General features: G+C 34.1%; 1 protein-coding gene across 1 annotated transcript in view; it reads left to right on the top strand.

The window, feature by feature from the left end:
• Positions 1–22,941, top strand: part of LOC148542660 (titin-like) — a gene marked incomplete at its 5' end in the record, with an annotated part of 334,539 nt that overhangs the window by 70,943 nt on the left and 240,655 nt on the right. Inside the window, 2 exons of the mRNA XM_088467589.1 lie at positions 11,094–11,348; positions 21,192–21,446. Coding sequence (XP_088323715.1) covers positions 11,094–11,348; positions 21,192–21,446 — 510 coding nt within the window. The remainder of the gene's footprint in view (positions 1–11,093; positions 11,349–21,191; positions 21,447–22,941) is intronic.

Genomic DNA, 22,941 nt, shown 5'->3' with positions numbered 1-22,941 from the left:
TCTGATGGATTGGGCAATAGGAACCCACCCCCATCATTAGAGTTCTACTGGTCCTTAATTACTCATAAAATGTTGTGAGCATTCAAATGTGGACTTTTAGAGTGGTAAAGATTTTTGTTGTTATTTTTTTAGAAACTGTGACATTAGCTAAATTTTTATAATAAAATGTTACAAGTTCTTTGTTATAAATGGCACACTTTAGGATGGATATTCAAGTCTAAGTGATTGGCACAAATTAGAAATATGTGGTTCAGTTTCCCTAAAAAAAAAACTAACTTTTGGTTCCACATCTAATTGAGACCAAACACGAATCACTTTTGGAGTTGCAAATAGAACTAAATCCTGGATAGGGATTGCTATATGTTTAGAACTCAGATTAAAAAATGAACCTTGGGTTTGAATTGCATGTATATAGTTCCAATTACATAATTTCAGATTTTTAACAACTTTACAGAAATCAAAAGCAGAAAAGAACCAAAACACATGGGGGTTAATTTAATAAAGTGAGAGTTTTTAGAAGTGAGTTTTAGAAGTGATGTTGCCTATAGCAACAAATCAGATTCTACTCATCATTTAACTAGCACCTCCTGGAAGATAATAGCTAGAATCTGATTGGTTGCTTTTGGCAACATCACTTTTAAAACATACTTCTAAAAACTCTCACTTAAGTAAATTTACCCCTTAAGGTTTGCTTTGCCAAAAACAAAATTATAACCTTTGAGGGAGGTTTTGCCAAACCAAACACAGTGGTTTGTGCACAGTTCTACAACAAAATATCTGCCAGAATAGTTAAAGTAACTTTGTGACCAGTAACATCAATCATTCTCCCTATAACTCCATAGAGTTATGTTGGACAATTATCAATGTTGGCAAAACCGTATTCTATCATGAAGTCTGCAGCCAAACATTGCAGTGGACGATTGAGTCTCATATTAAATGATTTTACAAAATAAATCACCTTTTAATATTTTGCTTCTTTTTTCCTAATAGTACCTGATAAAGTGAAGAACCTTATAGCAGAGAACATCACCACAACTTCTGTATCTCTAAGCTGGAAACACCCTTATGGAAATGCAAGTTCCTATAACATAAAAATCTTGGAAGATTCAACATTCAGTGCAAATGTGACCACAACCTCTGCTATAGTTGAGAATTTGATTCCTGGGAATTATTACACATTCCTGGTCTCTGTTCTTGTAGGAGAAGGAATACAAGGGGATAGTTCATCAGTAGCTAATTATACAAGTAAGTGTTTTTAGGGAAGTACTGTTGTAAGAAAATCATAGTGGCACAGTGATGAAAATGAAATCGCCCACTAAGTAATATTGTTAAAAAATGCAAATATTCTCTTGTGGAGGAGGAGTATAAGTGGATAGTTCTCCAGTAGCTGATTATATAAGTGTTTGTTGGAAATGGTAAAAAAAAGTCTCCTTCTTATAGTTCACCTGCATGAGGGGCTTTTTTATATTGCACTTCTAATTACATATAGAATGTTTGGCCAGCTTTAATTTTCTCTTCCATGTTTTGTTTTGCTCTGACAACCAGTAAATGTCCCGCAAGTGTGGACTTACAGGTTAGATCTTAACCATGGAATGACTCTTCTCAGCCTTTTTGAAGTATTGATGTGAAAATTCCCACAGCGTTGGCCTTATATGACCACATATACAAAACTTGTTCATGGCTGGGAGAACCAGTAAAAAAGAACAGGTGTTAGTGTAGTCATTAGGGGCAAACATCAGATTTCTACATGGGTTTCTTCCGTGATTGATTTTGGAACAAAGCAATGAAAAACTGCTGCACTAAGCCTTAAACAGACACTTTTTCTGTAACTTGTTTTATACAAAATGTAAAAAGTATAGTTGAGTTCCAAAATGTTGCTTATTTTTCAAATCCTATCTAAAAAGACTGAGATCAATAGATACTAATTAAAGATAAAACATATACAACATACAATAGCCTATCTTTTACCTGAGATGAAGTCAGTTGCATATGCTACACAATGTGTGTTTTATATACATTCCCTTTTTAGTAAGTATGTGACAAGATACATTTACCAAAATGAAAGGAATTTGTTTTGCATCCAACATGTGGTCATAGCTATTGTTTGGATAGCAAGTAAAATGCCATTGTTTCATGTTTTCTAGTGTTTTTGAGCCCTTAGAATCATTACTCTAAATTTACATACTGTATTTAAATTCAAGAAATATTACATATGACCATGCTTTGAGGTGGACTGCTACTATTTATCTTAAAATAACTTTTGTGCAGAAGACTCTAACAGGACTGTAGGATACCCAGACAAAATGAACACACAGACATACACAGAACTCAAAATACACAAACAGAACTAAGACACAGACACACTTACAGTGCTAGATGAGTGGCTCACAACTCATGCAACAGTGTAGGCAGACATACTAACAGTTTGCACACTCTTATTCTTCTACATCAATTATATATTGGTCTCCTTCGTTTCTAAACTATGTTGTAGATGCCATCTGATGATATAGGGGAGACTCTCATTATTCTGATGGATTGGGCAATAGGAACCCACCCCCATCATTAGAGTTCTACTGGTCCTTAATTACTCATAAAATGTTGTGAGCATTCAAATGTGGACTTTTAGAGTGGTAAAGATTTTTGTTGTTATTTTTTTAGAAACTGTGACATTAGCTAAATTTTTATAATAAAATGTTACAAGTTCTTTGTTATAAATGGCACACTTTAGGATGGATATTCAAGTCTAAGTGATTGGCACAAATTAGAAATATGTGGTTCAGTTTCCCTAAAAAAAAAACTAACTTTTGGTTCCACATCTAATTGAGACCAAACACGAATCACTTTTGGAGTTGCAAATAGAACTAAATCCTGGATAGGGATTGCTATATGTTTAGAACTCAGATTAAAAAATGAACCTTGGGTTTGAATTGCATGTATATAGTTCCAATTACATAATTTCAGATTTTTAACAACTTTACAGAAATCAAAAGCAGAAAAGAACCAAAACACATGGGGGTTAATTTACTAAAGTGAGAGTTTTTAGAAGTGAGTTTTAGAAGTGATGTTGCCTATAGCAACAAATCAGATTCTACTCATCATTTAACTAGCACCTCCTGGAAGATAATAGCTAGAATCTGATTGGTTGCTTTTGGCAACATCACTTTTAAAACATACTTCTAAAAACTCTCACTTAAGTAAATTTACCCCTTAAGGTTTGCTTTGCCAAAAACAAAATTATAACCTTTGAGGGAGGTTTTGCCAAACCAAACACAGTGGTTTGTGCACAGTTCTACAACAAAATATCTGCCAGAATAGTTAAAGTAACTTTGTGACCAGTAACATCAATCATTCTCCCTATAACTCCATAGAGTTATGTTGGACAATTATCAATGTTGGCAAAACCGTATTCTATCATGAAGTCTGCAGCCAAACATTGCAGTGGACGATTGAGTCTCATACTAAATGATTTTACAAAATAAATCACCTTTTAATATTTTGCTTCTTTTTTCCTAATAGTACCTGATAAAGTGAAGAACCTTATAGCAGAGAACATCACCACAACTTCTGTATCTCTAAGCTGGAAACACCCTTATGGAAATGCAAGTTCCTATAACATAAAAATCTTGGAAGATTCAACATTCAGTGCAAATGTGACCACAACCTCTGCTATAGTTGAGAATTTGATTCCTGGGAATTATTACACATTCCTGGTCTCTGTTCTTGTAGGAGAAGGAATACAAGGGGATAGTTCATCAGTAGCTAATTATACAAGTAAGTGTTTTTAGGGAAGTACTGTTGTAAGAAAATCATAGTGGCACAGTGATGAAAATGAAATCGCCCACTAAGTAATATTGTTAAAAAATGCAAATATTCTCTTGTGGAGGAGGAGTATAAGTGGATAGTTCTCCAGTAGCTGATTATATAAGTGTTTGTTGGAAATGGTAAAAAAAAGTCTCCTTCTTATAGTTCACCTGCATGAGGGGCTTTTTTATATTGCACTTCTAATTACATATAGAATGTTTGGCCAGCTTTAATTTTCTCTACCATGTTTTGTTTTGCTCTGACAACCAGTAAATGTCCCGCAAGTGTGGACTTACAGGTTAGATCTTAACCATGGAATGACTCTTCTCAGCCTTTTTGAAGTATTGATGTGAAAATTCCCACAGCGTTGGCCTTATATGACCACATATACAAAACTTGTTCATGGCTGGGAGAACCAGTAAAAAATAACAGGTGTTAGTGTAGTCATTAGGGGCAAACATCAGATTTCTACATGGGTTTCTTCTGTGATTGATTTTGGAACAAAGCAATGAAAAACTGCTGCACTAAGCCTTAAACAGACACTTTTTCGGTAACTTGTTTTATACAAAATGTAAAAAGTATAGTTGAGTTCCAAAATGTTGCTTATTTTTCAAATCCTATCTAAAAAGACTGAGATCAATAGATACTAATTAAAGATAAAACATATACAACATACAATAGCCTATCTTTTACCTGAGATGAAGTCAGTTGCATATGCTACACAATGTGTGTTTTATATACATTCCCTTTTTAGTAAGTATGTGACAAGATACATTTACCAAAATGAAAGGAATTTGTTTTGCATCCAACATGTGGTCATAGCTATTGTTTGGATAGCAAGTAAAATGCCATTGTTTCATGTTTTCTAGTGTTTTTGAGCCCTTAGAATCATTACTCTAAATTTACATACTGTATTTAAATTCAAGAAATATTACATATGACCATGCTTTGAGGTGGACTGCTACTATTTATCTTAAAATAACTTTTGTGCAGAAGACTCTAACAGGACTGTAGGATACCCAGACAAAATGAACACACAGACATACACAGAACTCAAAATACACAAACAGAACTAAGACACAGACACACTTATAGTGCTAGATGAGTGGCTCACAACTCATGCAACAGTGTAGGCAGACATACTAACAGTTTGCACACTCTTATTCTTCTACATCAATTATATATTGGTCTCCTTCTTTTCTAAACTATGTTGTAGATGCCATCTGATGATATAGGGGAGACTCTCATTATTCTGATGGATTGGGCAATAGGAACCCACCCCCATCATTAGAGTTCTACTGGTCCTTAATTACTCATAAAATGTTGTGAGCATTCAAATGTGGACTTTTAGAGTGGTAAAGATTTTTGTTGTTATTTTTTTAGAAACTGTGACATTAGCTAAATTTTTATAATAAAATGTTACAAGTTCTTTGTTATAAATGGCACACTTTAGGATGGATATTCAAGTCTAAGTGATTGGCACAAATTAGAAATATGTGGTTCAGTTTCCCTAAAAAAAAAACTAACTTTTGGTTCCACATCTAATTGAGACCAAACACGAATCACTTTTGGAGTTGCAAATAGAACTAAATCCTGGATAGGGATTGCTATATGTTTAGAACTCAGATTAAAAAATGAACCTTGGGTTTGAATTGCATGTATATAGTTCCAATTACATAATTTCAGATTTTTAACAACTTTACAGAAATCAAAAGCAGAAAAGAACCAAAACACATGGGGGTTAATTTAATAAAGTGAGAGTTTTTAGAAGTGAGTTTTAGAAGTGATGTTGCCTATAGCAACAAATCAGATTCTACTCATCATTTAACTAGCACCTCCTGGAAGATAATAGCTAGAATCTGATTGGTTGCTTTTGGCAACATCACTTTTAAAACATACTTCTAAAAACTCTCACTTAAGTAAATTTACCCCTTAAGGTTTGCTTTGCCAAAAACAAAATTATAACCTTTGAGGGAGGTTTTGCCAAACCAAACACAGTGGTTTGTGCACAGTTCTACAACAAAATATCTGCCAGAATAGTTAAAGTAACTTTGTGACCAGTAACATCAATCATTCTCCCTATAACTCCATAGAGTTATGTTGGACAATTATCAATGTTGGCAAAACCGTATTCTATCATGAAGTCTGCAGCCAAACATTGCAGTGGACGATTGAGTCTCATATTAAATGATTTTACAAAATAAATCACCTTTTAATATTTTGCTTCTTTTTTCCTAATAGTACCTGATAAAGTGAAGAACCTTATAGCAGAGAACATCACCACAACTTCTGTATCTCTAAGCTGGAAACACCCTTATGGAAATGCAAGTTCCTATAACATAAAAATCTTGGAAGATTCAACATTCAGTGCAAATGTGACCACAACCTCTGCTATAGTTGAGAATTTGATTCCTGGGAATTATTACACATTCCTGGTCTCTGTTCTTGTAGGAGAAGGAATACAAGGGGATAGTTCATCAGTAGCTAATTATACAAGTAAGTGTTTTTAGGGAAGTACTGTTGTAAGAAAATCATAGTGGCACAGTGATGAAAATGAAATCGCCCACTAAGTAATATTGTTAAAAAATGCAAATATTCTCTTGTGGAGGAGGAGTATAAGTGGATAGTTCTCCAGTAGCTGATTATATAAGTGTTTGTTGGAAATGGTAAAAAAAAGTCTCCTTCTTATAGTTCACCTGCATGAGGGGCTTTTTTATATTGCACTTCTAATTACATATAGAATGTTTGGCCAGCTTTAATTTTCTCTTCCATGTTTTGTTTTGCTCTGACAACCAGTAAATGTCCCGCAAGTGTGGACTTACAGGTTAGATCTTAACCATGGAATGACTCTTCTCAGCCTTTTTGAAGTATTGATGTGAAAATTCCCACAGCGTTGGCCTTATATGACCACATATACAAAACTTGTTCATGGCTGGGAGAACCAGTAAAAAAGAACAGGTGTTAGTGTAGTCATTAGGGGCAAACATCAGATTTCTACATGGGTTTCTTCCGTGATTGATTTTGGAACAAAGCAATGAAAAACTGCTGCACTAAGCCTTAAACAGACACTTTTTCTGTAACTTGTTTTATACAAAATGTAAAAAGTATAGTTGAGTTCCAAAATGTTGCTTATTTTTCAAATCCTATCTAAAAAGACTGAGATCAATAGATACTAATTAAAGATAAAACATATACAACATACAATAGCCTATCTTTTACCTGAGATGAAGTCAGTTGCATATGCTACACAATGTGTGTTTTATATACATTCCCTTTTTAGTAAGTATGTGACAAGATACATTTACCAAAATGAAAGGAATTTGTTTTGCATCCAACATGTGGTCATAGCTATTGTTTGGATAGCAAGTAAAATGCCATTGTTTCATGTTTTCTAGTGTTTTTGAGCCCTTAGAATCATTACTCTAAATTTACATACTGTATTTAAATTCAAGAAATATTACATATGACCATGCTTTGAGGTGGACTGCTACTATTTATCTTAAAATAACTTTTGTGCAGAAGACTCTAACAGGACTGTAGGATACCCAGACAAAATGAACACACAGACATACACAGAACTCAAAATACACAAACAGAACTAAGACACAGACACACTTACAGTGCTAGATGAGTGGCTCACAACTCATGCAACAGTGTAGGCAGACATACTAACAGTTTGCACACTCTTATTCTTCTACATCAATTATATATTGGTCTCCTTCGTTTCTAAACTATGTTGTAGATGCCATCTGATGATATAGGGGAGACTCTCATTATTCTGATGGATTGGGCAATAGGAACCCACCCCCATCATTAGAGTTCTACTGGTCCTTAATTACTCATAAAATGTTGTGAGCATTCAAATGTGGACTTTTAGAGTGGTAAAGATTTTTGTTGTTATTTTTTTAGAAACTGTGACATTAGCTAAATTTTTATAATAAAATGTTACAAGTTCTTTGTTATAAATGGCACACTTTAGGATGGATATTCAAGTCTAAGTGATTGGCACAAATTAGAAATATGTGGTTCAGTTTCCCTAAAAAAAAAACTAACTTTTGGTTCCACATCTAATTGAGACCAAACACGAATCACTTTTGGAGTTGCAAATAGAACTAAATCCTGGATAGGGATTGCTATATGTTTAGAACTCAGATTAAAAAATGAACCTTGGGTTTGAATTGCATGTATATAGTTCCAATTACATAATTTCAGATTTTTAACAACTTTACAGAAATCAAAAGCAGAAAAGAACCAAAACACATGGGGGTTAATTTACTAAAGTGAGAGTTTTTAGAAGTGAGTTTTAGAAGTGATGTTGCCTATAGCAACAAATCAGATTCTACTCATCATTTAACTAGCACCTCCTGGAAGATAATAGCTAGAATCTGATTGGTTGCTTTTGGCAACATCACTTTTAAAACATACTTCTAAAAACTCTCACTTAAGTAAATTTACCCCTTAAGGTTTGCTTTGCCAAAAACAAAATTATAACCTTTGAGGGAGGTTTTGCCAAACCAAACACAGTGGTTTGTGCACAGTTCTACAACAAAATATCTGCCAGAATAGTTAAAGTAACTTTGTGACCAGTAACATCAATCATTCTCCCTATAACTCCATAGAGTTATGTTGGACAATTATCAATGTTGGCAAAACCGTATTCTATCATGAAGTCTGCAGCCAAACATTGCAGTGGACGATTGAGTCTCATACTAAATGATTTTACAAAATAAATCACCTTTTAATATTTTGCTTCTTTTTTCCTAATAGTACCTGATAAAGTGAAGAACCTTATAGCAGAGAACATCACCACAACTTCTGTATCTCTAAGCTGGAAACACCCTTATGGAAATGCAAGTTCCTATAACATAAAAATCTTGGAAGATTCAACATTCAGTGCAAATGTGACCACAACCTCTGCTATAGTTGAGAATTTGATTCCTGGGAATTATTACACATTCCTGGTCTCTGTTCTTGTAGGAGAAGGAATACAAGGGGATAGTTCATCAGTAGCTAATTATACAAGTAAGTGTTTTTAGGGAAGTACTGTTGTAAGAAAATCATAGTGGCACAGTGATGAAAATGAAATCGCCCACTAAGTAATATTGTTAAAAAATGCAAATATTCTCTTGTGGAGGAGGAGTATAAGTGGATAGTTCTCCAGTAGCTGATTATATAAGTGTTTGTTGGAAATGGTAAAAAAAAGTCTCCTTCTTATAGTTCACCTGCATGAGGGGCTTTTTTATATTGCACTTCTAATTACATATAGAATGTTTGGCCAGCTTTAATTTTCTCTACCATGTTTTGTTTTGCTCTGACAACCAGTAAATGTCCCGCAAGTGTGGACTTACAGGTTAGATCTTAACCATGGAATGACTCTTCTCAGCCTTTTTGAAGTATTGATGTGAAAATTCCCACAGCGTTGGCCTTATATGACCACATATACAAAACTTGTTCATGGCTGGGAGAACCAGTAAAAAAGAACAGGTGTTAGTGTAGTCATTAGGGGCAAACATCAGATTTCTACATGGGTTTCTTCCGTGATTGATTTTGGAACAAAGCAATGAAAAACTGCTGCACTAAGCCTTAAACAGACACTTTTTCGGTAACTTGTTTTATACAAAATGTAAAAAGTATAGTTGAGTTCCAAAATGTTGCTTATTTTTCAAATCCTATCTAAAAAGACTGAGATCAATAGATACTAATTAAAGATAAAACATATACAACATACAATAGCCTATCTTTTACCTGAGATGAAGTCAGTTGCATATGCTACACAATGTGTGTTTTATATACATTCAATTTTTAATAAGTATGTGACAAGATACATTTACCAAAAAGAAAGGAATTTGTTTTGCATCCAACATGTGGTCATAGCTATTGTTTGGATAGCAAGTAAAATGCCATTGTTTCATGTTTTCTAGTGTTTTTGAGCCCTTAGAATCATTACTCTAAATTTACATACTGTATTTAAATTCAAGAAATATTACATATGACCATGCTTTGAGGTGGACTGCTACTATGTTTCATAAAATAACTTTTGTGCAGAAGACACTAACAGGACTGTAGGATACCCAGACAAGATGAACACACAGACATACACAGAACTCAAAATACACAAACAGAACTAAGGCACAGACACACTTACAGTGCTAGATGAGTGGCTCACAGATCATGCAACAGTGTAGGCAGACATACTAACAGTTTGCACATTCTTATTCTTCTAGATCAATTATATATTGGTCTCCTTCTTTTCTAAACTATGTTGTAGATGCCATCTGATGATATAGGGGAGACTCTCATTATTCTGATGGATTGGGCAATAGGAACCCACCTCCATCATTAGAGTGCTACTGGTCCTTAATTACTCTTAAAATGTTGTGAGCATTCAAATGTGGACTTTTAGAGTGGGTAAGATTTTTGTTGTTATTTTTTTAGAAACTGTGACATTAGCTAAATTTTTATAATAAAATGTTACAAGTTCTTTGTAATAAATGGCACACTTTAGGATGGATATTCAAGTCTAAGTGATTGGCACAAATTAGAAATATGTGGTTCAGTTTCCCTAAAAAAAAAACTAACTTTTGGTTCCACATCTAATCGAGACCAAACACGAATCAGTTTTGGAGTTGCAAATAGAACTAAATCCTGGATAGGGATTACTATATGTTTAGAACTCAGATTAAAAAATGAACCTTGGGTTTGAATTGCATGTATATAGTTCCAATTACATAATTTCTGATTTTTAACAACTTTACAGAAATCAAAAGCAGAAAAGAACCCAAACACATGGGGGTTAATTTACTAAAGTGAGAGTTTTTAGAAGTGAGTTTTAGAAGTGATGTTGCCTATAGCAACAAATCAGATTCTACTCATCATTTAACTAGCACCTCCTGGAAGATAATAGCTAGAATCTGATTGGTTGCTTTGGGCAACATCACTTTTAAAACATACTTCTAAAAACTCTCACTTAATAAATTTACCCCTTAAGGTTTGCTTTGCCAAAAACAAAATGATAACATTTGAGGGAGGTTTTGCCAAACCAAACACAGTGGTTTGTGCACAGTTCTACAACAAAATATCTGCCAGAATAGTCAAAGTAACTTTGTGACCAGTAACATCAATCATTCTCCCTATAACTCCATAGAGTTATGTTGGACAATTATCAATGTTGGCCGACCGTATTCTATCATGATGTCTGCAGCCAAACATTGCAGTGGAAGATTGAGTCTCATACTAAATGATTTTACAAAATAAATCACCTTTTAATATATTGCTTCTTTTTTTCCTAATAGTACCTGATAAAGTGAAGAACCTTATAGCAGAGAACATCACCACAACTTCTGTATCTCTAAGCTGGCAACACCCTGATGGAAATGCAAGTTCCTATAACATAAAAATCTTGGAAGATTCAACATTCAGTGCAAATGTGACCACAACCTCTGCTATAGTTGAGAATTTGATTCCTGGGAATTATTACACATTCCTGGTCTCTGTTATTGTAGGAGAAGGAATACAAGGGGATAGTTCTTCAGTAGCTAATTATACAAGTAAGTGTTTTTAGGGAAGTACTGTTGTAAGAACATCATAGTGGCACAGTGATGAAAATGAAATCGCCCACTAAGTAATATTGTTAAAATCTGCAAATATTCTCTTGTGGAGGAGGAGTATAAGTGGATAGTTCTCCAGTAGCTGATTATATAAGTGTTTATTGGAAATGGTAAAAAAAAGTCTCCTTCTTATAGTTCACCTGCATGAGGGGCTTTTTTATATTGCACTTCTAATTACATATAGAATGTTTGGCCAGCTTTATTTTTCTCTTCCATGTTTTGTTTTGCACTGACAACCAGTAAACGTCCTGCAAGTGTGGACTTACAGGTTAGATCTTAACCATGGAATGACTCTTCTCAGCCTTTTTGAAGTATTGATGTGAAAATTCCGACAGCGTTGGCCTTATATGACCACATATACAAAACTTGTTCATGGCTGTGAGAACCAGTAAAAAAGAACAGGTGTTATTGTAGTCCTTAGGGGCAAACATAAGATTTCTTCATGGGTTTCTTCCGTGATTGATTTTGGAACAAAGCAATGAAAAACTGCTGCAATAAGCCTTAAACAGACACTTTTTCGGTAAATTGTTTTATACAAAATGTAAAAAGTATAGTTGAGTTCCAAAATGTTGCTTATTTTTCAAATCCTATCTAAAAAGACTGAGATCAATAGATACTAATTAAAGGTAAAACATATACAACATACAATAACCTATCTGTTACCTGAGATGAAGTCAGTTGCATATGCTACACAATGTGTGTTTTATATACATTCCCTTTTTAGTAAGTATGTGACAAGATACATTTACCAAAATGAAAGGAATTTGTTTTGCATCCAACATGTGGTCATAGCTATTGTTTGGATAGCAAGTAAAATGCCATTGTTTCATGTTTTCTAGTGTTTTTGAGCCCTTAGAATCATTACTCTAAATTTACATACTGTATTTAAATTCAAGAAATATTACATATGACCATGCTTTGAGGTGGACTGCTACTATGTATCATAAAATAACTTTTGTGCAGAAGACACTAACAGGACTGTAGGATACCCAGACAAGATGAACACACAGACATACACAGAACTCAAAATACACAAACAGAACTAAGGCACAGACACACTTACAGTGCTAGATGAGTGGCTCACAGATCATGCAACAGTGTAGGCAGACATACTAACAGTTTGCACATTCTTATTCTTCTAGATCAATTATATATTGGTCTCCTTCTTTTCTAAACTATGTTGTAGATGCCATCTGATGATATAGGGGAGACTCTCATTATTCTGAGGGATTGGGCAATAGGAACCCACCTCCATCATTAGAGTGCTCCTGGTACTTAATTACTCTTAAAATGTTGTGAGCATTCAATGTGGACTTTTAGAGTGGTTAAGATTTTTGTTGTTATTTTTTTAGAAACTGTGACATTAGCTAAATTTTTATAATAAAATGTTACAAGTTCTTTGTAATAAATGGCACACTTTAGGATGGATATTCAAGTCTAAGTGATTGGCACAAATTAGAAATATGTGGTTCAGTTTAACTTAAAAAAAAACTAACTTTTGGTTCCACATCTAACCGAGACCCAACACGAATCAGTTTTGGAGTTGCAAATAGAACTAAATCCTGGATAGGGATTGCTATATGTTTAGAACTCAGATTTAAAAATGAACCTTGGGTTTGGATTGCATGTATATAGTTCCAATTACATAATTTCAGATTTTTAACAACTTTACAGAAATCAAAAGCAGAAAAGAACCAAAACACATGGGGGTTAATTTACTAAAGTGAGAGTTTTTAGAAGTGAGTTTTAGAAGTGATGTTGCCTATAGCAACAAATCAGATTGTACTCATCATTTAACTAGCACCTCCTGGAAGATAATAGCTAGAATCTGATTGGTTGCTTTGGGCAACATCACTTTTAAAACATACTTCTAAAAACTCTCACTTAAGTAAATTTACCCCTTAAGGTTTGCATTGCCAAAAACAAAATTATAACATTTGAGGGAGGTTTTGCCAAACCAAACACAGTGGTTTGTGCACAGTTCTACAACAAAATATCTGCCAGAATAGTCAAAGTAACTTTGTGACCAGTAACATCAATCATTTTCCCTATAACTCCATAGAGTTATGTTGGACAATTATCAATGTTGGCCGACCGTATTCTATCATGATGTCTGCAGCCAAACATTGCAGTGGAAGATTGAGTCTCATACTAAATGATTTTACAAAATAAATCACCTTTTAATATATTGCTTCTTTTTTTCCTAATAGTACCTGATAAAGTGAAGAACCTTATAGCAGAGAACATCACCACAACTTCTGTATCTCTAAGCTGGCAACAACCTGATGGAAATGCAAGTTCCTATAACATAAAAATCATGGAAGATTCAACATTCAGTGCAAATGTGACCACAACCTCTGCTATAGTTGAGAATTTGATTCCAGGGAAATATTACACATTCCTGGTCTCTGTTCATGTAGGAGAAGGAATACAAGGGGATAGTTCTTCAGTAGTTTATTGTACAAGTAAGTGTTTTTAGGGAAGTACTGTTGTAAGAACATCATAGTGGCACAGTGATGAAAATGAAATCGCCCACTAAGTAATATTGTTAAAATCTGCAAATATTCTCTTGTGGAGGAGGAGTATAAGTGGATAGTTCTCCAGTAGCTGATTATATAAGTGTTTATTGGAAATGGTAAAAAAAAGTCTCCTTCTTATAGTTCACCTGCATGAGGGGCTGCTTTTTTATATTGCACTTCTAATTACATATAGAATGTTTGGCCAGCTTTATTTTTCTCTTCCATGTTTTGTTTTGCTCTGACAACCAGTAAACGTCCCGCAAGTGTGGACTTACAGGTTAGATCTTAACCATGGAATGACTCTTCTCAGCCTTTTTGAAGTATTGATGTGAAATTTCCCACAGTGTTGGCCTTATATGACCACATATACAAAACTTGTAAATGGCTTGGAGAACCAGTAAAAAATAACAGGTGTTAGCGTAGTCCTTACGGACAAACATCAGATTTCTACATGGGTTTCTTCCGTGATTGATTTTGGAACAAAGCAATGAAAAACTGCTGCACTAAGCCTTAAACAGACACTTTTTCGGTTAATTGTTTTATACAAAATGTAAAAAGTATAGTTGAGATCCAAAATGTTGCTTATTTTTCAAATCCTATCTAAAAAGACTGAGATCAATAGATACTAATTAAAGGTAAAACATATACAACATACAATAACCTATATTTTACCTGAGATGAAGTCAGTTGCATACGCTACACAATGTGTGTTTTATATACATTCCCTTTTTAGTAAGTATGTGACAAGATACATTTACCAAAAAGAAAGGAATTTGTTTTGCATCCAACATGTGGTCATAGCTATTGTTTGGATAGCTAAAATGCCATTGTTTCATATTTTCTAGTGTTTTTGAGCCCTTAGAATCATTACTCTAAATTTACATACTGTATTTAAATTCAAGAAATATTACATATGACCATGCTTTGAGGTGGACTGCTACTATGTATCATAAAATAACTTTTGTGCAGAAGACTCTAACAGGACTGTAGGATACCCAGACAAGATGAACACACAGACATACACAGAATTCAAAATACACAAACAGAACTAAGACACAGACACACTTACAGTGCTAGATGAGTGACTCACAACTCATGCAACAGTGTAGGCAGACATACTAACAGTTTGCACAATCTTATTCTTCTAGATCAATTATATATTGGTCTCCTTCTTTTCTAAACTATGTTGTAGATGCCATCTGATGATATAGGGGAGACTCTCATTATTCTGATGGATTGGGCAATAGGAACCCACCCCCATCATTAGAGTTCTACTGGTCCTTAATTACTCATAAAATGTTGGGAGCATTCAAATGTGGACTTTTAGAGTGGTTAAGATTTTTGTTGTTATTTTTTTAGAAACTGTGACATTAGCTAATTTTTTATAATAAAATGTTACAAGTTCTTTGTAATAAATGGCACACTTTAGGATGGATATTCAAGTCTAAGTGATTGGCACAAATTACAAATATGTGGTTCAGTTTCCCTAAAAAAAAATCTAACTTTTGGTTCCACATCTAATCGAGACCAAACACGAATCACTTTTGGAGTTGCAAATAGAACTAAATCCTGGATAGGGATTGCTATATGTTTAGAACTCAGATTCAAAAATTAACCTTGGGTTTGGCTTGCATGTATATAGTTCCAATTACATAATTTCAGATTTTTAACAACTTTACAGAAATCAAAAGCAGAAAAGAACCAAAACACATGGGGGTTAATTTACTAAAGAGAGAGTTTTTAGAAGTGAGTTTTAGAAGTGATGTTGCCTATAGCAACAAATCAGATTCTACTCATCATTTAACTAGCACCTCCTGGAAGATAATAGCTAGAATCTGATTGGTTGCTTTGGGCAACATCACTTTTAAAACATACTTCTAAAAACTCTCACTTAAGGTAAATTTACCCCTTAAGGTTTGCTTTGCCAAAAACAAAATTATAACCTTTGAGGGAGGTTTTGCCAAACCAAACACAGTGGTTTGTGCACAGTTCTACAACAAAATATCTGCCAGAATAGTCAAAGTAACTTTGTGACCAGTAACATCAATCATTTTCCCTATAACTCCATAGAGTTATGTTGGACAATTATCAATGTTGGCCGACCGTATTCTATCATGATGTCTGCAGCCAAACATTGCAGTAGAAGATTGAGTCTCATACTAAATGATTTTACAAAATAAATCATCTTTTAATATTTTGCTTCTTTTTTCCTAATAGTACCTGATAAAGTGAAGAACCTTATAGCAGAGAACATCACCACAACTTCTGTATCTCTAAGCTGGCAACACCCTGATGGAACTGCAAGTTCCTATAACATAAAAATCTTGGAAGATTCAACATTCAGTGCAAATGTGACCACAACCTCTGCTATAGTTGAGAATTTGATTCCTGGGAATTATTACACATTCCTGGTCTCTGTTCTTGTAGGAGAAGGAATACAAGGGGATAGTTCTTCAGTAGCTAATTATACAAGTAAGTGTTTTTAGGGAAGTACTGTTGTAAGAACATCATAGTGGCACAGTGATGAAAATGAAATTGCCCACTAAGTAATATTGTTAAAATCTGCAAATATTCTCTTGTGGAAGAGGAGTATAAGTGGATAGTTCTCCAGTAGCTGATTATATAAGTGTTTATTGGAAATGGTAAAAAAAAGTCTCCTTCTTATAGTTCACCTGCATGAGGGGCTTTTTTATATTGCACTTCTAATTATATATAGAATGTTTGGCCAGCTTTATTTTTCTCTTCCATGTTTTGTTTTGCTCTGACAACCAGTAAACGTCCTGCAAGTGTGGACTTACCGGCTAGATCTTAACCATGGAATGACTCTTCTCTGCCTTTTTGAAGTATTGATGTGAAAATTCCCACAGCGTTGGCCTTATATGACCACATATACAAAACTTGTTCATGGCTGGGAGAACCAGTAAAAAAGAAAAGGTGTTAGTGTAGTCCTTAGGGGCAAACATAAGATTTCTACATGGGTTTCTTCCGTGATTGATTTTGGAACAAAGCAATGAAAAACTGCTGCACTAAGCCTTTAACAGACACTCTTTCGGTAAATTGTTTATACAAAATGTAAAAAGTATAGTTGAGTTACAAAATGTTGCTTATTTTTCAAATCCTATCTAAAAAGACTGAGATCAATAGATACTAATTAAAGGTAAAACATATACAACATACAATAACCTATATTTTACCTGAGATGAAGTCAGTTGCATACGCTACACAATGTGTGTTTTATATACATTCCCTTTTTAGTAAGTATGTGACAAGATACATTTACCAAAATGAAAGGAATTTGTTTTGCATCCAACATGTGGTCATAGCTATTGTTTGGATAGCAAGTAAAATGCCATTGTTTCATGTTTTCTAGTGTTTTTGAGCCCTTAGAATCATTACTCTAAATTTACATACTGTATTTAAATTCAAGAAATATTACATATGACCATGCTTTGAGGTGGACTGCTACTATGTATCATAAAATAACTTTTGTGCAGAAGACACTAACAGGACTGTAGGATACCCAGACAAGATGAACACACAGACATACACAGAACTCAAAATACACAAACAGAACTAAGGCACAGACACACTTACAGTGCTAGATGAGTGGCTCACAGATCATGCAACAGTGTAGGCAGACATACTAACAGTTTGCACATTCTTATTCTTCTAGATCAATTATATATTGGTCTCCTTCTTTTCTAAACTATGTTGTAGATGCCATCTGATGATATAGGGGAGACTCTCATTATTCTGATGGATTGGGCAATAGGAACCCACCTCCATCATTAGAGTGCTCCTGGTCCTTAATTACTCTTAAAATGTTGTGAGCATTCAATGTGGACTTTTAGAGTGGTTAAGATTTTTGTTGTTATTTTTTTAGAAACTGTGACATTAGCTAAATTTTTATAATAAAATGTTACAAGTTCTTTGTAATAAATGGCACACTTTAGGATGGATATTCAAGTCTAAGTGATTGGCACAAATTAGAAATATGTGGTCAGTTTCCCTAAAAAAAAAACTAACTTTTGGTTCCACATCTAATCGAGACCAAACACGAATCACTTTTGGAGTTGCAAATAGAACTAAATCCTGGATAGGGATTGCTATATGTTTAGAACTCAGATTAAAAAATGAACCTTGGGTTTGAATTGCATGTATATAGTTCCAATTACATAATTTCAGATTTTTAACAACTTTACAGAAATCAAAAGCAGAAAAGAACCCAAACACATGGGGGTTAATTTACTAAAGTGAGAGTTTTTAGAAGTGAGTTTTAGAAGTGATGTTGCCTATAGCAACAAATCAGATTCTACTCATCATTTAACTAGCACCTCCTGGAAGATAATAGCTAGAATCTGATTGGTTGCTTTTGGCAACATCACTTTTAAAACATACTTCTAAAAACTCTCACTTAAGTAAATTTACCCCTTAAGGTTTGCTTTGCCAAAAACAAAATTATAACATTTGAGGGAGGTTTTGCCAAACCAAACACAGTGGTTTGTGCACAGTTCTACAACAAAATATCTGCCAGAATAGTCAAAGTAACTTTGTGACCAGTAACATCAATCATTCTCCCTATAACTCCATAGAGTTATGTTGGACAATTATCAATGTTGGCAAAACCGTATTCTATCATGAAGTCTGCAGCCAAACATTGCAGTGGAAGATTGAGTCTCATACTAAATGATTTTACAAAATAAATCACCTTTTAATATTTTGCTTCTTTTTTCCTAATAGTACCTGATAAAGTGAAGAACCTTATAGCAGAGAACATCACCACAACTTCTGTATCTCTAAGCTGGCAACACCCTTATGGAAATGCAAGTTCCTATAACATAAAAATCTTGGAAGATTCAACATTCAGTGCAAATGTGACCACAACCTCTGCTATAGTTGAGAATTTGATTCCTGGGAATTATTACACATTCCTGGTCTCTGTTCTTGTAGGAGAAGGAATACAAGGGGATAGTTCATCAGTAGCTAATTATACAAGTAAGTGTTTTTAGGGAAGTACTGTTGTAAGAAAATCATAGTGGCACAGTGATGAAAATGAAATCGCCCACTAAGTAATATTGTTAAAATCTGCAAATATTCTCTTGTGGAGGAGGAGTATAAGTGGATAGTTCTCCAGTAGCTGATTATATAAGTGTTTATTGGAAATGGTAAAAAAAAGTCTCCTTCTTATAGTTCACCTGCATGAGGGGCTTTTTTATATTGCACTTCTAATTATATATAGAATGTTTGGCCAGCTTTATTTTTCTCTTCCATGTTTTGTTTTGCTCTGACAACCAGTAAACGTCCTGCAAGTGTGGACTTACCGGCTAGATCTTAACCATGGAATGACTCTTCTCTGCCTTTTTGAAGTATTGATGTGAAAATTCCCACAGCGTTGGCCTTATATGACCACATATACAAAACTTGTTCATGGCTGGGAGAACCAGTAAAAAAGAAAAGGTGTTAGTGTAGTCCTTAGGGGCAAACATAAGATTTCTACATGGGTTTCTTCCGTGATTGATTTTGGAACAAAGCAATGAAAAACTGCTGCACTAAGCCTTTAACAGACACTCTTTCGGTAAATTGTTTATACAAAATGTAAAAAGTATAGTTGAGTTACAAAATGTTGCTTATTTTTCAAATCCTATCTAAAAAGACTGAGATCAATAGATACTAATTAAAGATAAAACATATACAACATACAATAGCCTATCTTTTACCTGAGATGAAGTCAGTTGCATATGCTACACAATGTGTGTTTTATATACATTCAATTTTTAGTAAGTATGTGACAAGATACATTTACCAAAAAGAAAGGAATTTGTTTTGCATCCAACATGTGGTCATAGCTATTGTTTGGATAGCAAGTAAAATGCCATTGTTTCATGTTTTCTAGTGTTTTTGAGCCCTTAGAATCATTACTCTAAATTTACATACTGTATTTAAATTCAAGAAATATTACATATGACCATGCTTTGAGGTGGACTGCTACTATGTATCATAAAATAACTTTTGTGCAGAAGACACTAACAGGACTGTAGGATACCCAGACAAGATGAACACACAGACATACACAGAACTCAAAATACACAAACAGAACTAAGGCACAGACACACTTACAGTGCTAGATGAGTGGCTCACAGATCATGCAACAGTGTAGGCAGACATACTAACAGTTTGCACATTCTTATTCTTCTAGATCAATTATATATTGGTCTCCTTCTTTTCTAAACTATGTTGTAGATGCCATCTGATGATATAGGGGAGACTCTCATTATTCTGATGGATTGGGCAATAGGAACCCACCTCCATCATTAGAGTGCTCCTGGTCCTTAATTACTCTTAAAATGTTGTGAGCATTCAATGTGGACTTTTAGAGTGGTTAAGATTTTTGTTGTTATTTTTTTAGAAACTGTGACATTAGCTAAATTTTTATAATAAAATGTTACAAGTTCTTTGTAATAAATGGCACACTTTAGGATGGATATTCAAGTCTAAGTGATTGGCACAAATTAGAAATATGTGGTTCAGTTTCCCTAAAAAAAAAAACTAACTTTTGCTTCCACATCTAATCGAGACCCAACAAGAATCAGTTTTGGAGTTGCAAATAGAACTAAATCTTGGATAGGGATTGCTATATGTTTAGAACTCAGATTTAAAAATGAACCTTGGGTTTGGATTGCATGTATATAGTTCCAATTACATAATTTCAGATTTTTAACAACTTTACAGAAATCAAAAGCAGAAAAGAACCAAAACACATGGGGGTTAATTTACTAAAGTGAGAGTTTTTAGAAGTGAGTTTTAGAAGTGATGTTGCCTATAGCAACAAATCAGATTCTACTCATCATTTAACTAGCACCTCCTGGAAGATAATAGCTAGAATCTGATTGGTTGCTTTGGGCAACATCACTTTTAAAACATACTTCTAAAAACTCTCACTTAATAAATTTACCCCTTAAGGTTTGCTTTGCCAAAAACAAAATTATAACATTTGAGGGAGGTTTTGCCAAACCAAACACAGTGGTTTGTGCACAGTTCTACAACAAAATATCTGCCAGAATAGTCAAAGTAACTTTGTGACCAGTAACATCAATCATTTTCCCTATAACTCCATAGAGTTATGTTGGACAATTATCAATGTTGGCCGACCGTATTCTATCATGATGTCTGCAGCCAAACATTGCAGTGGAAGATTGAGTCTCATACTAAATGATTTTACAAAATAAATCACCTTTTAATATATTGCTTCTTTTTTTCCTAATAGTACCTGATAAAGTGAAGAACCTTATAGCAGAGAACATCACCACAACTTCTGTATCTCTAAGCTGGCAACACCCTGATGGAAATGCAAGTTCCTATAACATAAAAATCTTGGAAGATTCAACATTCAGTGCAAATGTGACCACAACCTCTGCTATAGTTGAGAATTTGATTCCTGGGAATTATTACACATTCCTGGTCTCTGTTCTTGTAGGAGAAGGAATACAAGGGGATAGTTCTTCAGTAGCTAATTATACAAGTAAGTGTTTTTAGGGAAGTACTGTTGTAAGACCATCATAGTGGCACAGTGATGAAAATGAAATTGCCCACTAAGTAATATTGTTAAAATCTGCAAATATTCTCTTGTGGAGGAGGAGTATAAGTGGATAGTTCTCCAGTAGCTGATTATATAAGTGTTTATTGGAAATGGTAAAAAAAAGTCTCCTTCTTATAGTTCACCTGCATGAGGGGCTGCTTTTTTATATTGCACTTCTAATTACATATAGAATGTTTGGCCAGCTTTTTTTTTCTCTTCCATGTTTTGTTTTGCTCTGACAACCAGTAAACGTCCCGCAAGTGTGGACTTACAGGTTAGATCTTAACCATGGAATGACTCTTCTCAGCCTTTTTGAAGTATTGATGTGAAATTTCCCACAGTGTTGGCCTTATATGACCACATATACAAAACTTGTTCATGGCTGGGAGAACCAGTAAAAAAGAACAGGTGTTAGAGTAGTCCTTAGGGGCAAACATAAGATTTCTACATGGGTTTCTTCCGTGATTGATTTTGGAACAAAGCAATGAAATACTGCTGCACTAAGCCTTAAACAGACACTTTTTCGGTAAATTGTTTATACAAAATGTAAAAAGTATAGTTGAGTTACAAAATGTTGCTTATTTTTCAAATCCTATCTAAAAAGACTGAGATCAATAGATACTAATTAAAGGTAAAACATATACAACATACAATAACCTATATTTTACCTGAGATGAAGTCAGTTGCATACGCTACACAATGTGTGTTTTATATACATTCCCTTTTTAGTAAGTATGTGACAAGATACATTTACCAAAATGAAAGGAATTTGTTTTGCATCCAACATGTGGTCATAGCTATTGTTTGGATAGCAAGTAAAATGCCATTGTTTCATGTTTTCTAGTGTTTTTGAGCCCTTAGAATCATTACTATAAATTTACATACTGTATTTAAATTCAAGAAATATTACATATGACCATGCTTTGAGGTGGACTGCTACTATGTATCATAAAATAACTTTTGTGCAGAAGACACTAACAGGACTGTAGGATACCCAGACAAGATGAACACACAGACATACACAGAACTCAAAATACACAAACAGAACTAAGGCACAGACACACTTACAGTGCTAGATGAGTGGCTCACAGATCATGCAACAGTGTAGGCAGACATACTAACAGTTTGCACATTCTTATTCTTCTAGATCAATTATATATTGGTCTCCTTCTTTTCTAAACTATGTTGTAGATGCCATCTGATGATATAGGGGAGACTCTCATTATTCTGATGGATTGGGCAATAGGAACCCACCTCCATCATTAGAGTGCTCCTGGTCCTTAATTACTCTTAAAATGTTGTGAGCATTCAATGTGGACTTTTAGAGTGGTTAAGATTTTTGTTGTAATTTTTTTAGAAACTGTGACATTAGCTACATTTTTATAATAAAATGTTACAAGTTCTTTGTAATAAATGGCACACTTTAGGATGGATATTC

The sequence above is a fragment of the Taudactylus pleione genome, unplaced genomic scaffold (genome assembly GCF_031769625.1).
Source record: "Taudactylus pleione unplaced genomic scaffold, aTauple2 ptg000010l, whole genome shotgun sequence".
Classification (NCBI taxonomy): Eukaryota; Metazoa; Chordata; class Amphibia; order Anura; family Myobatrachidae; genus Taudactylus; species Taudactylus pleione.
Note: the sequence above shows the minus strand (reverse complement) of the source record. Positions and strands in the feature narration are given on the sequence as shown.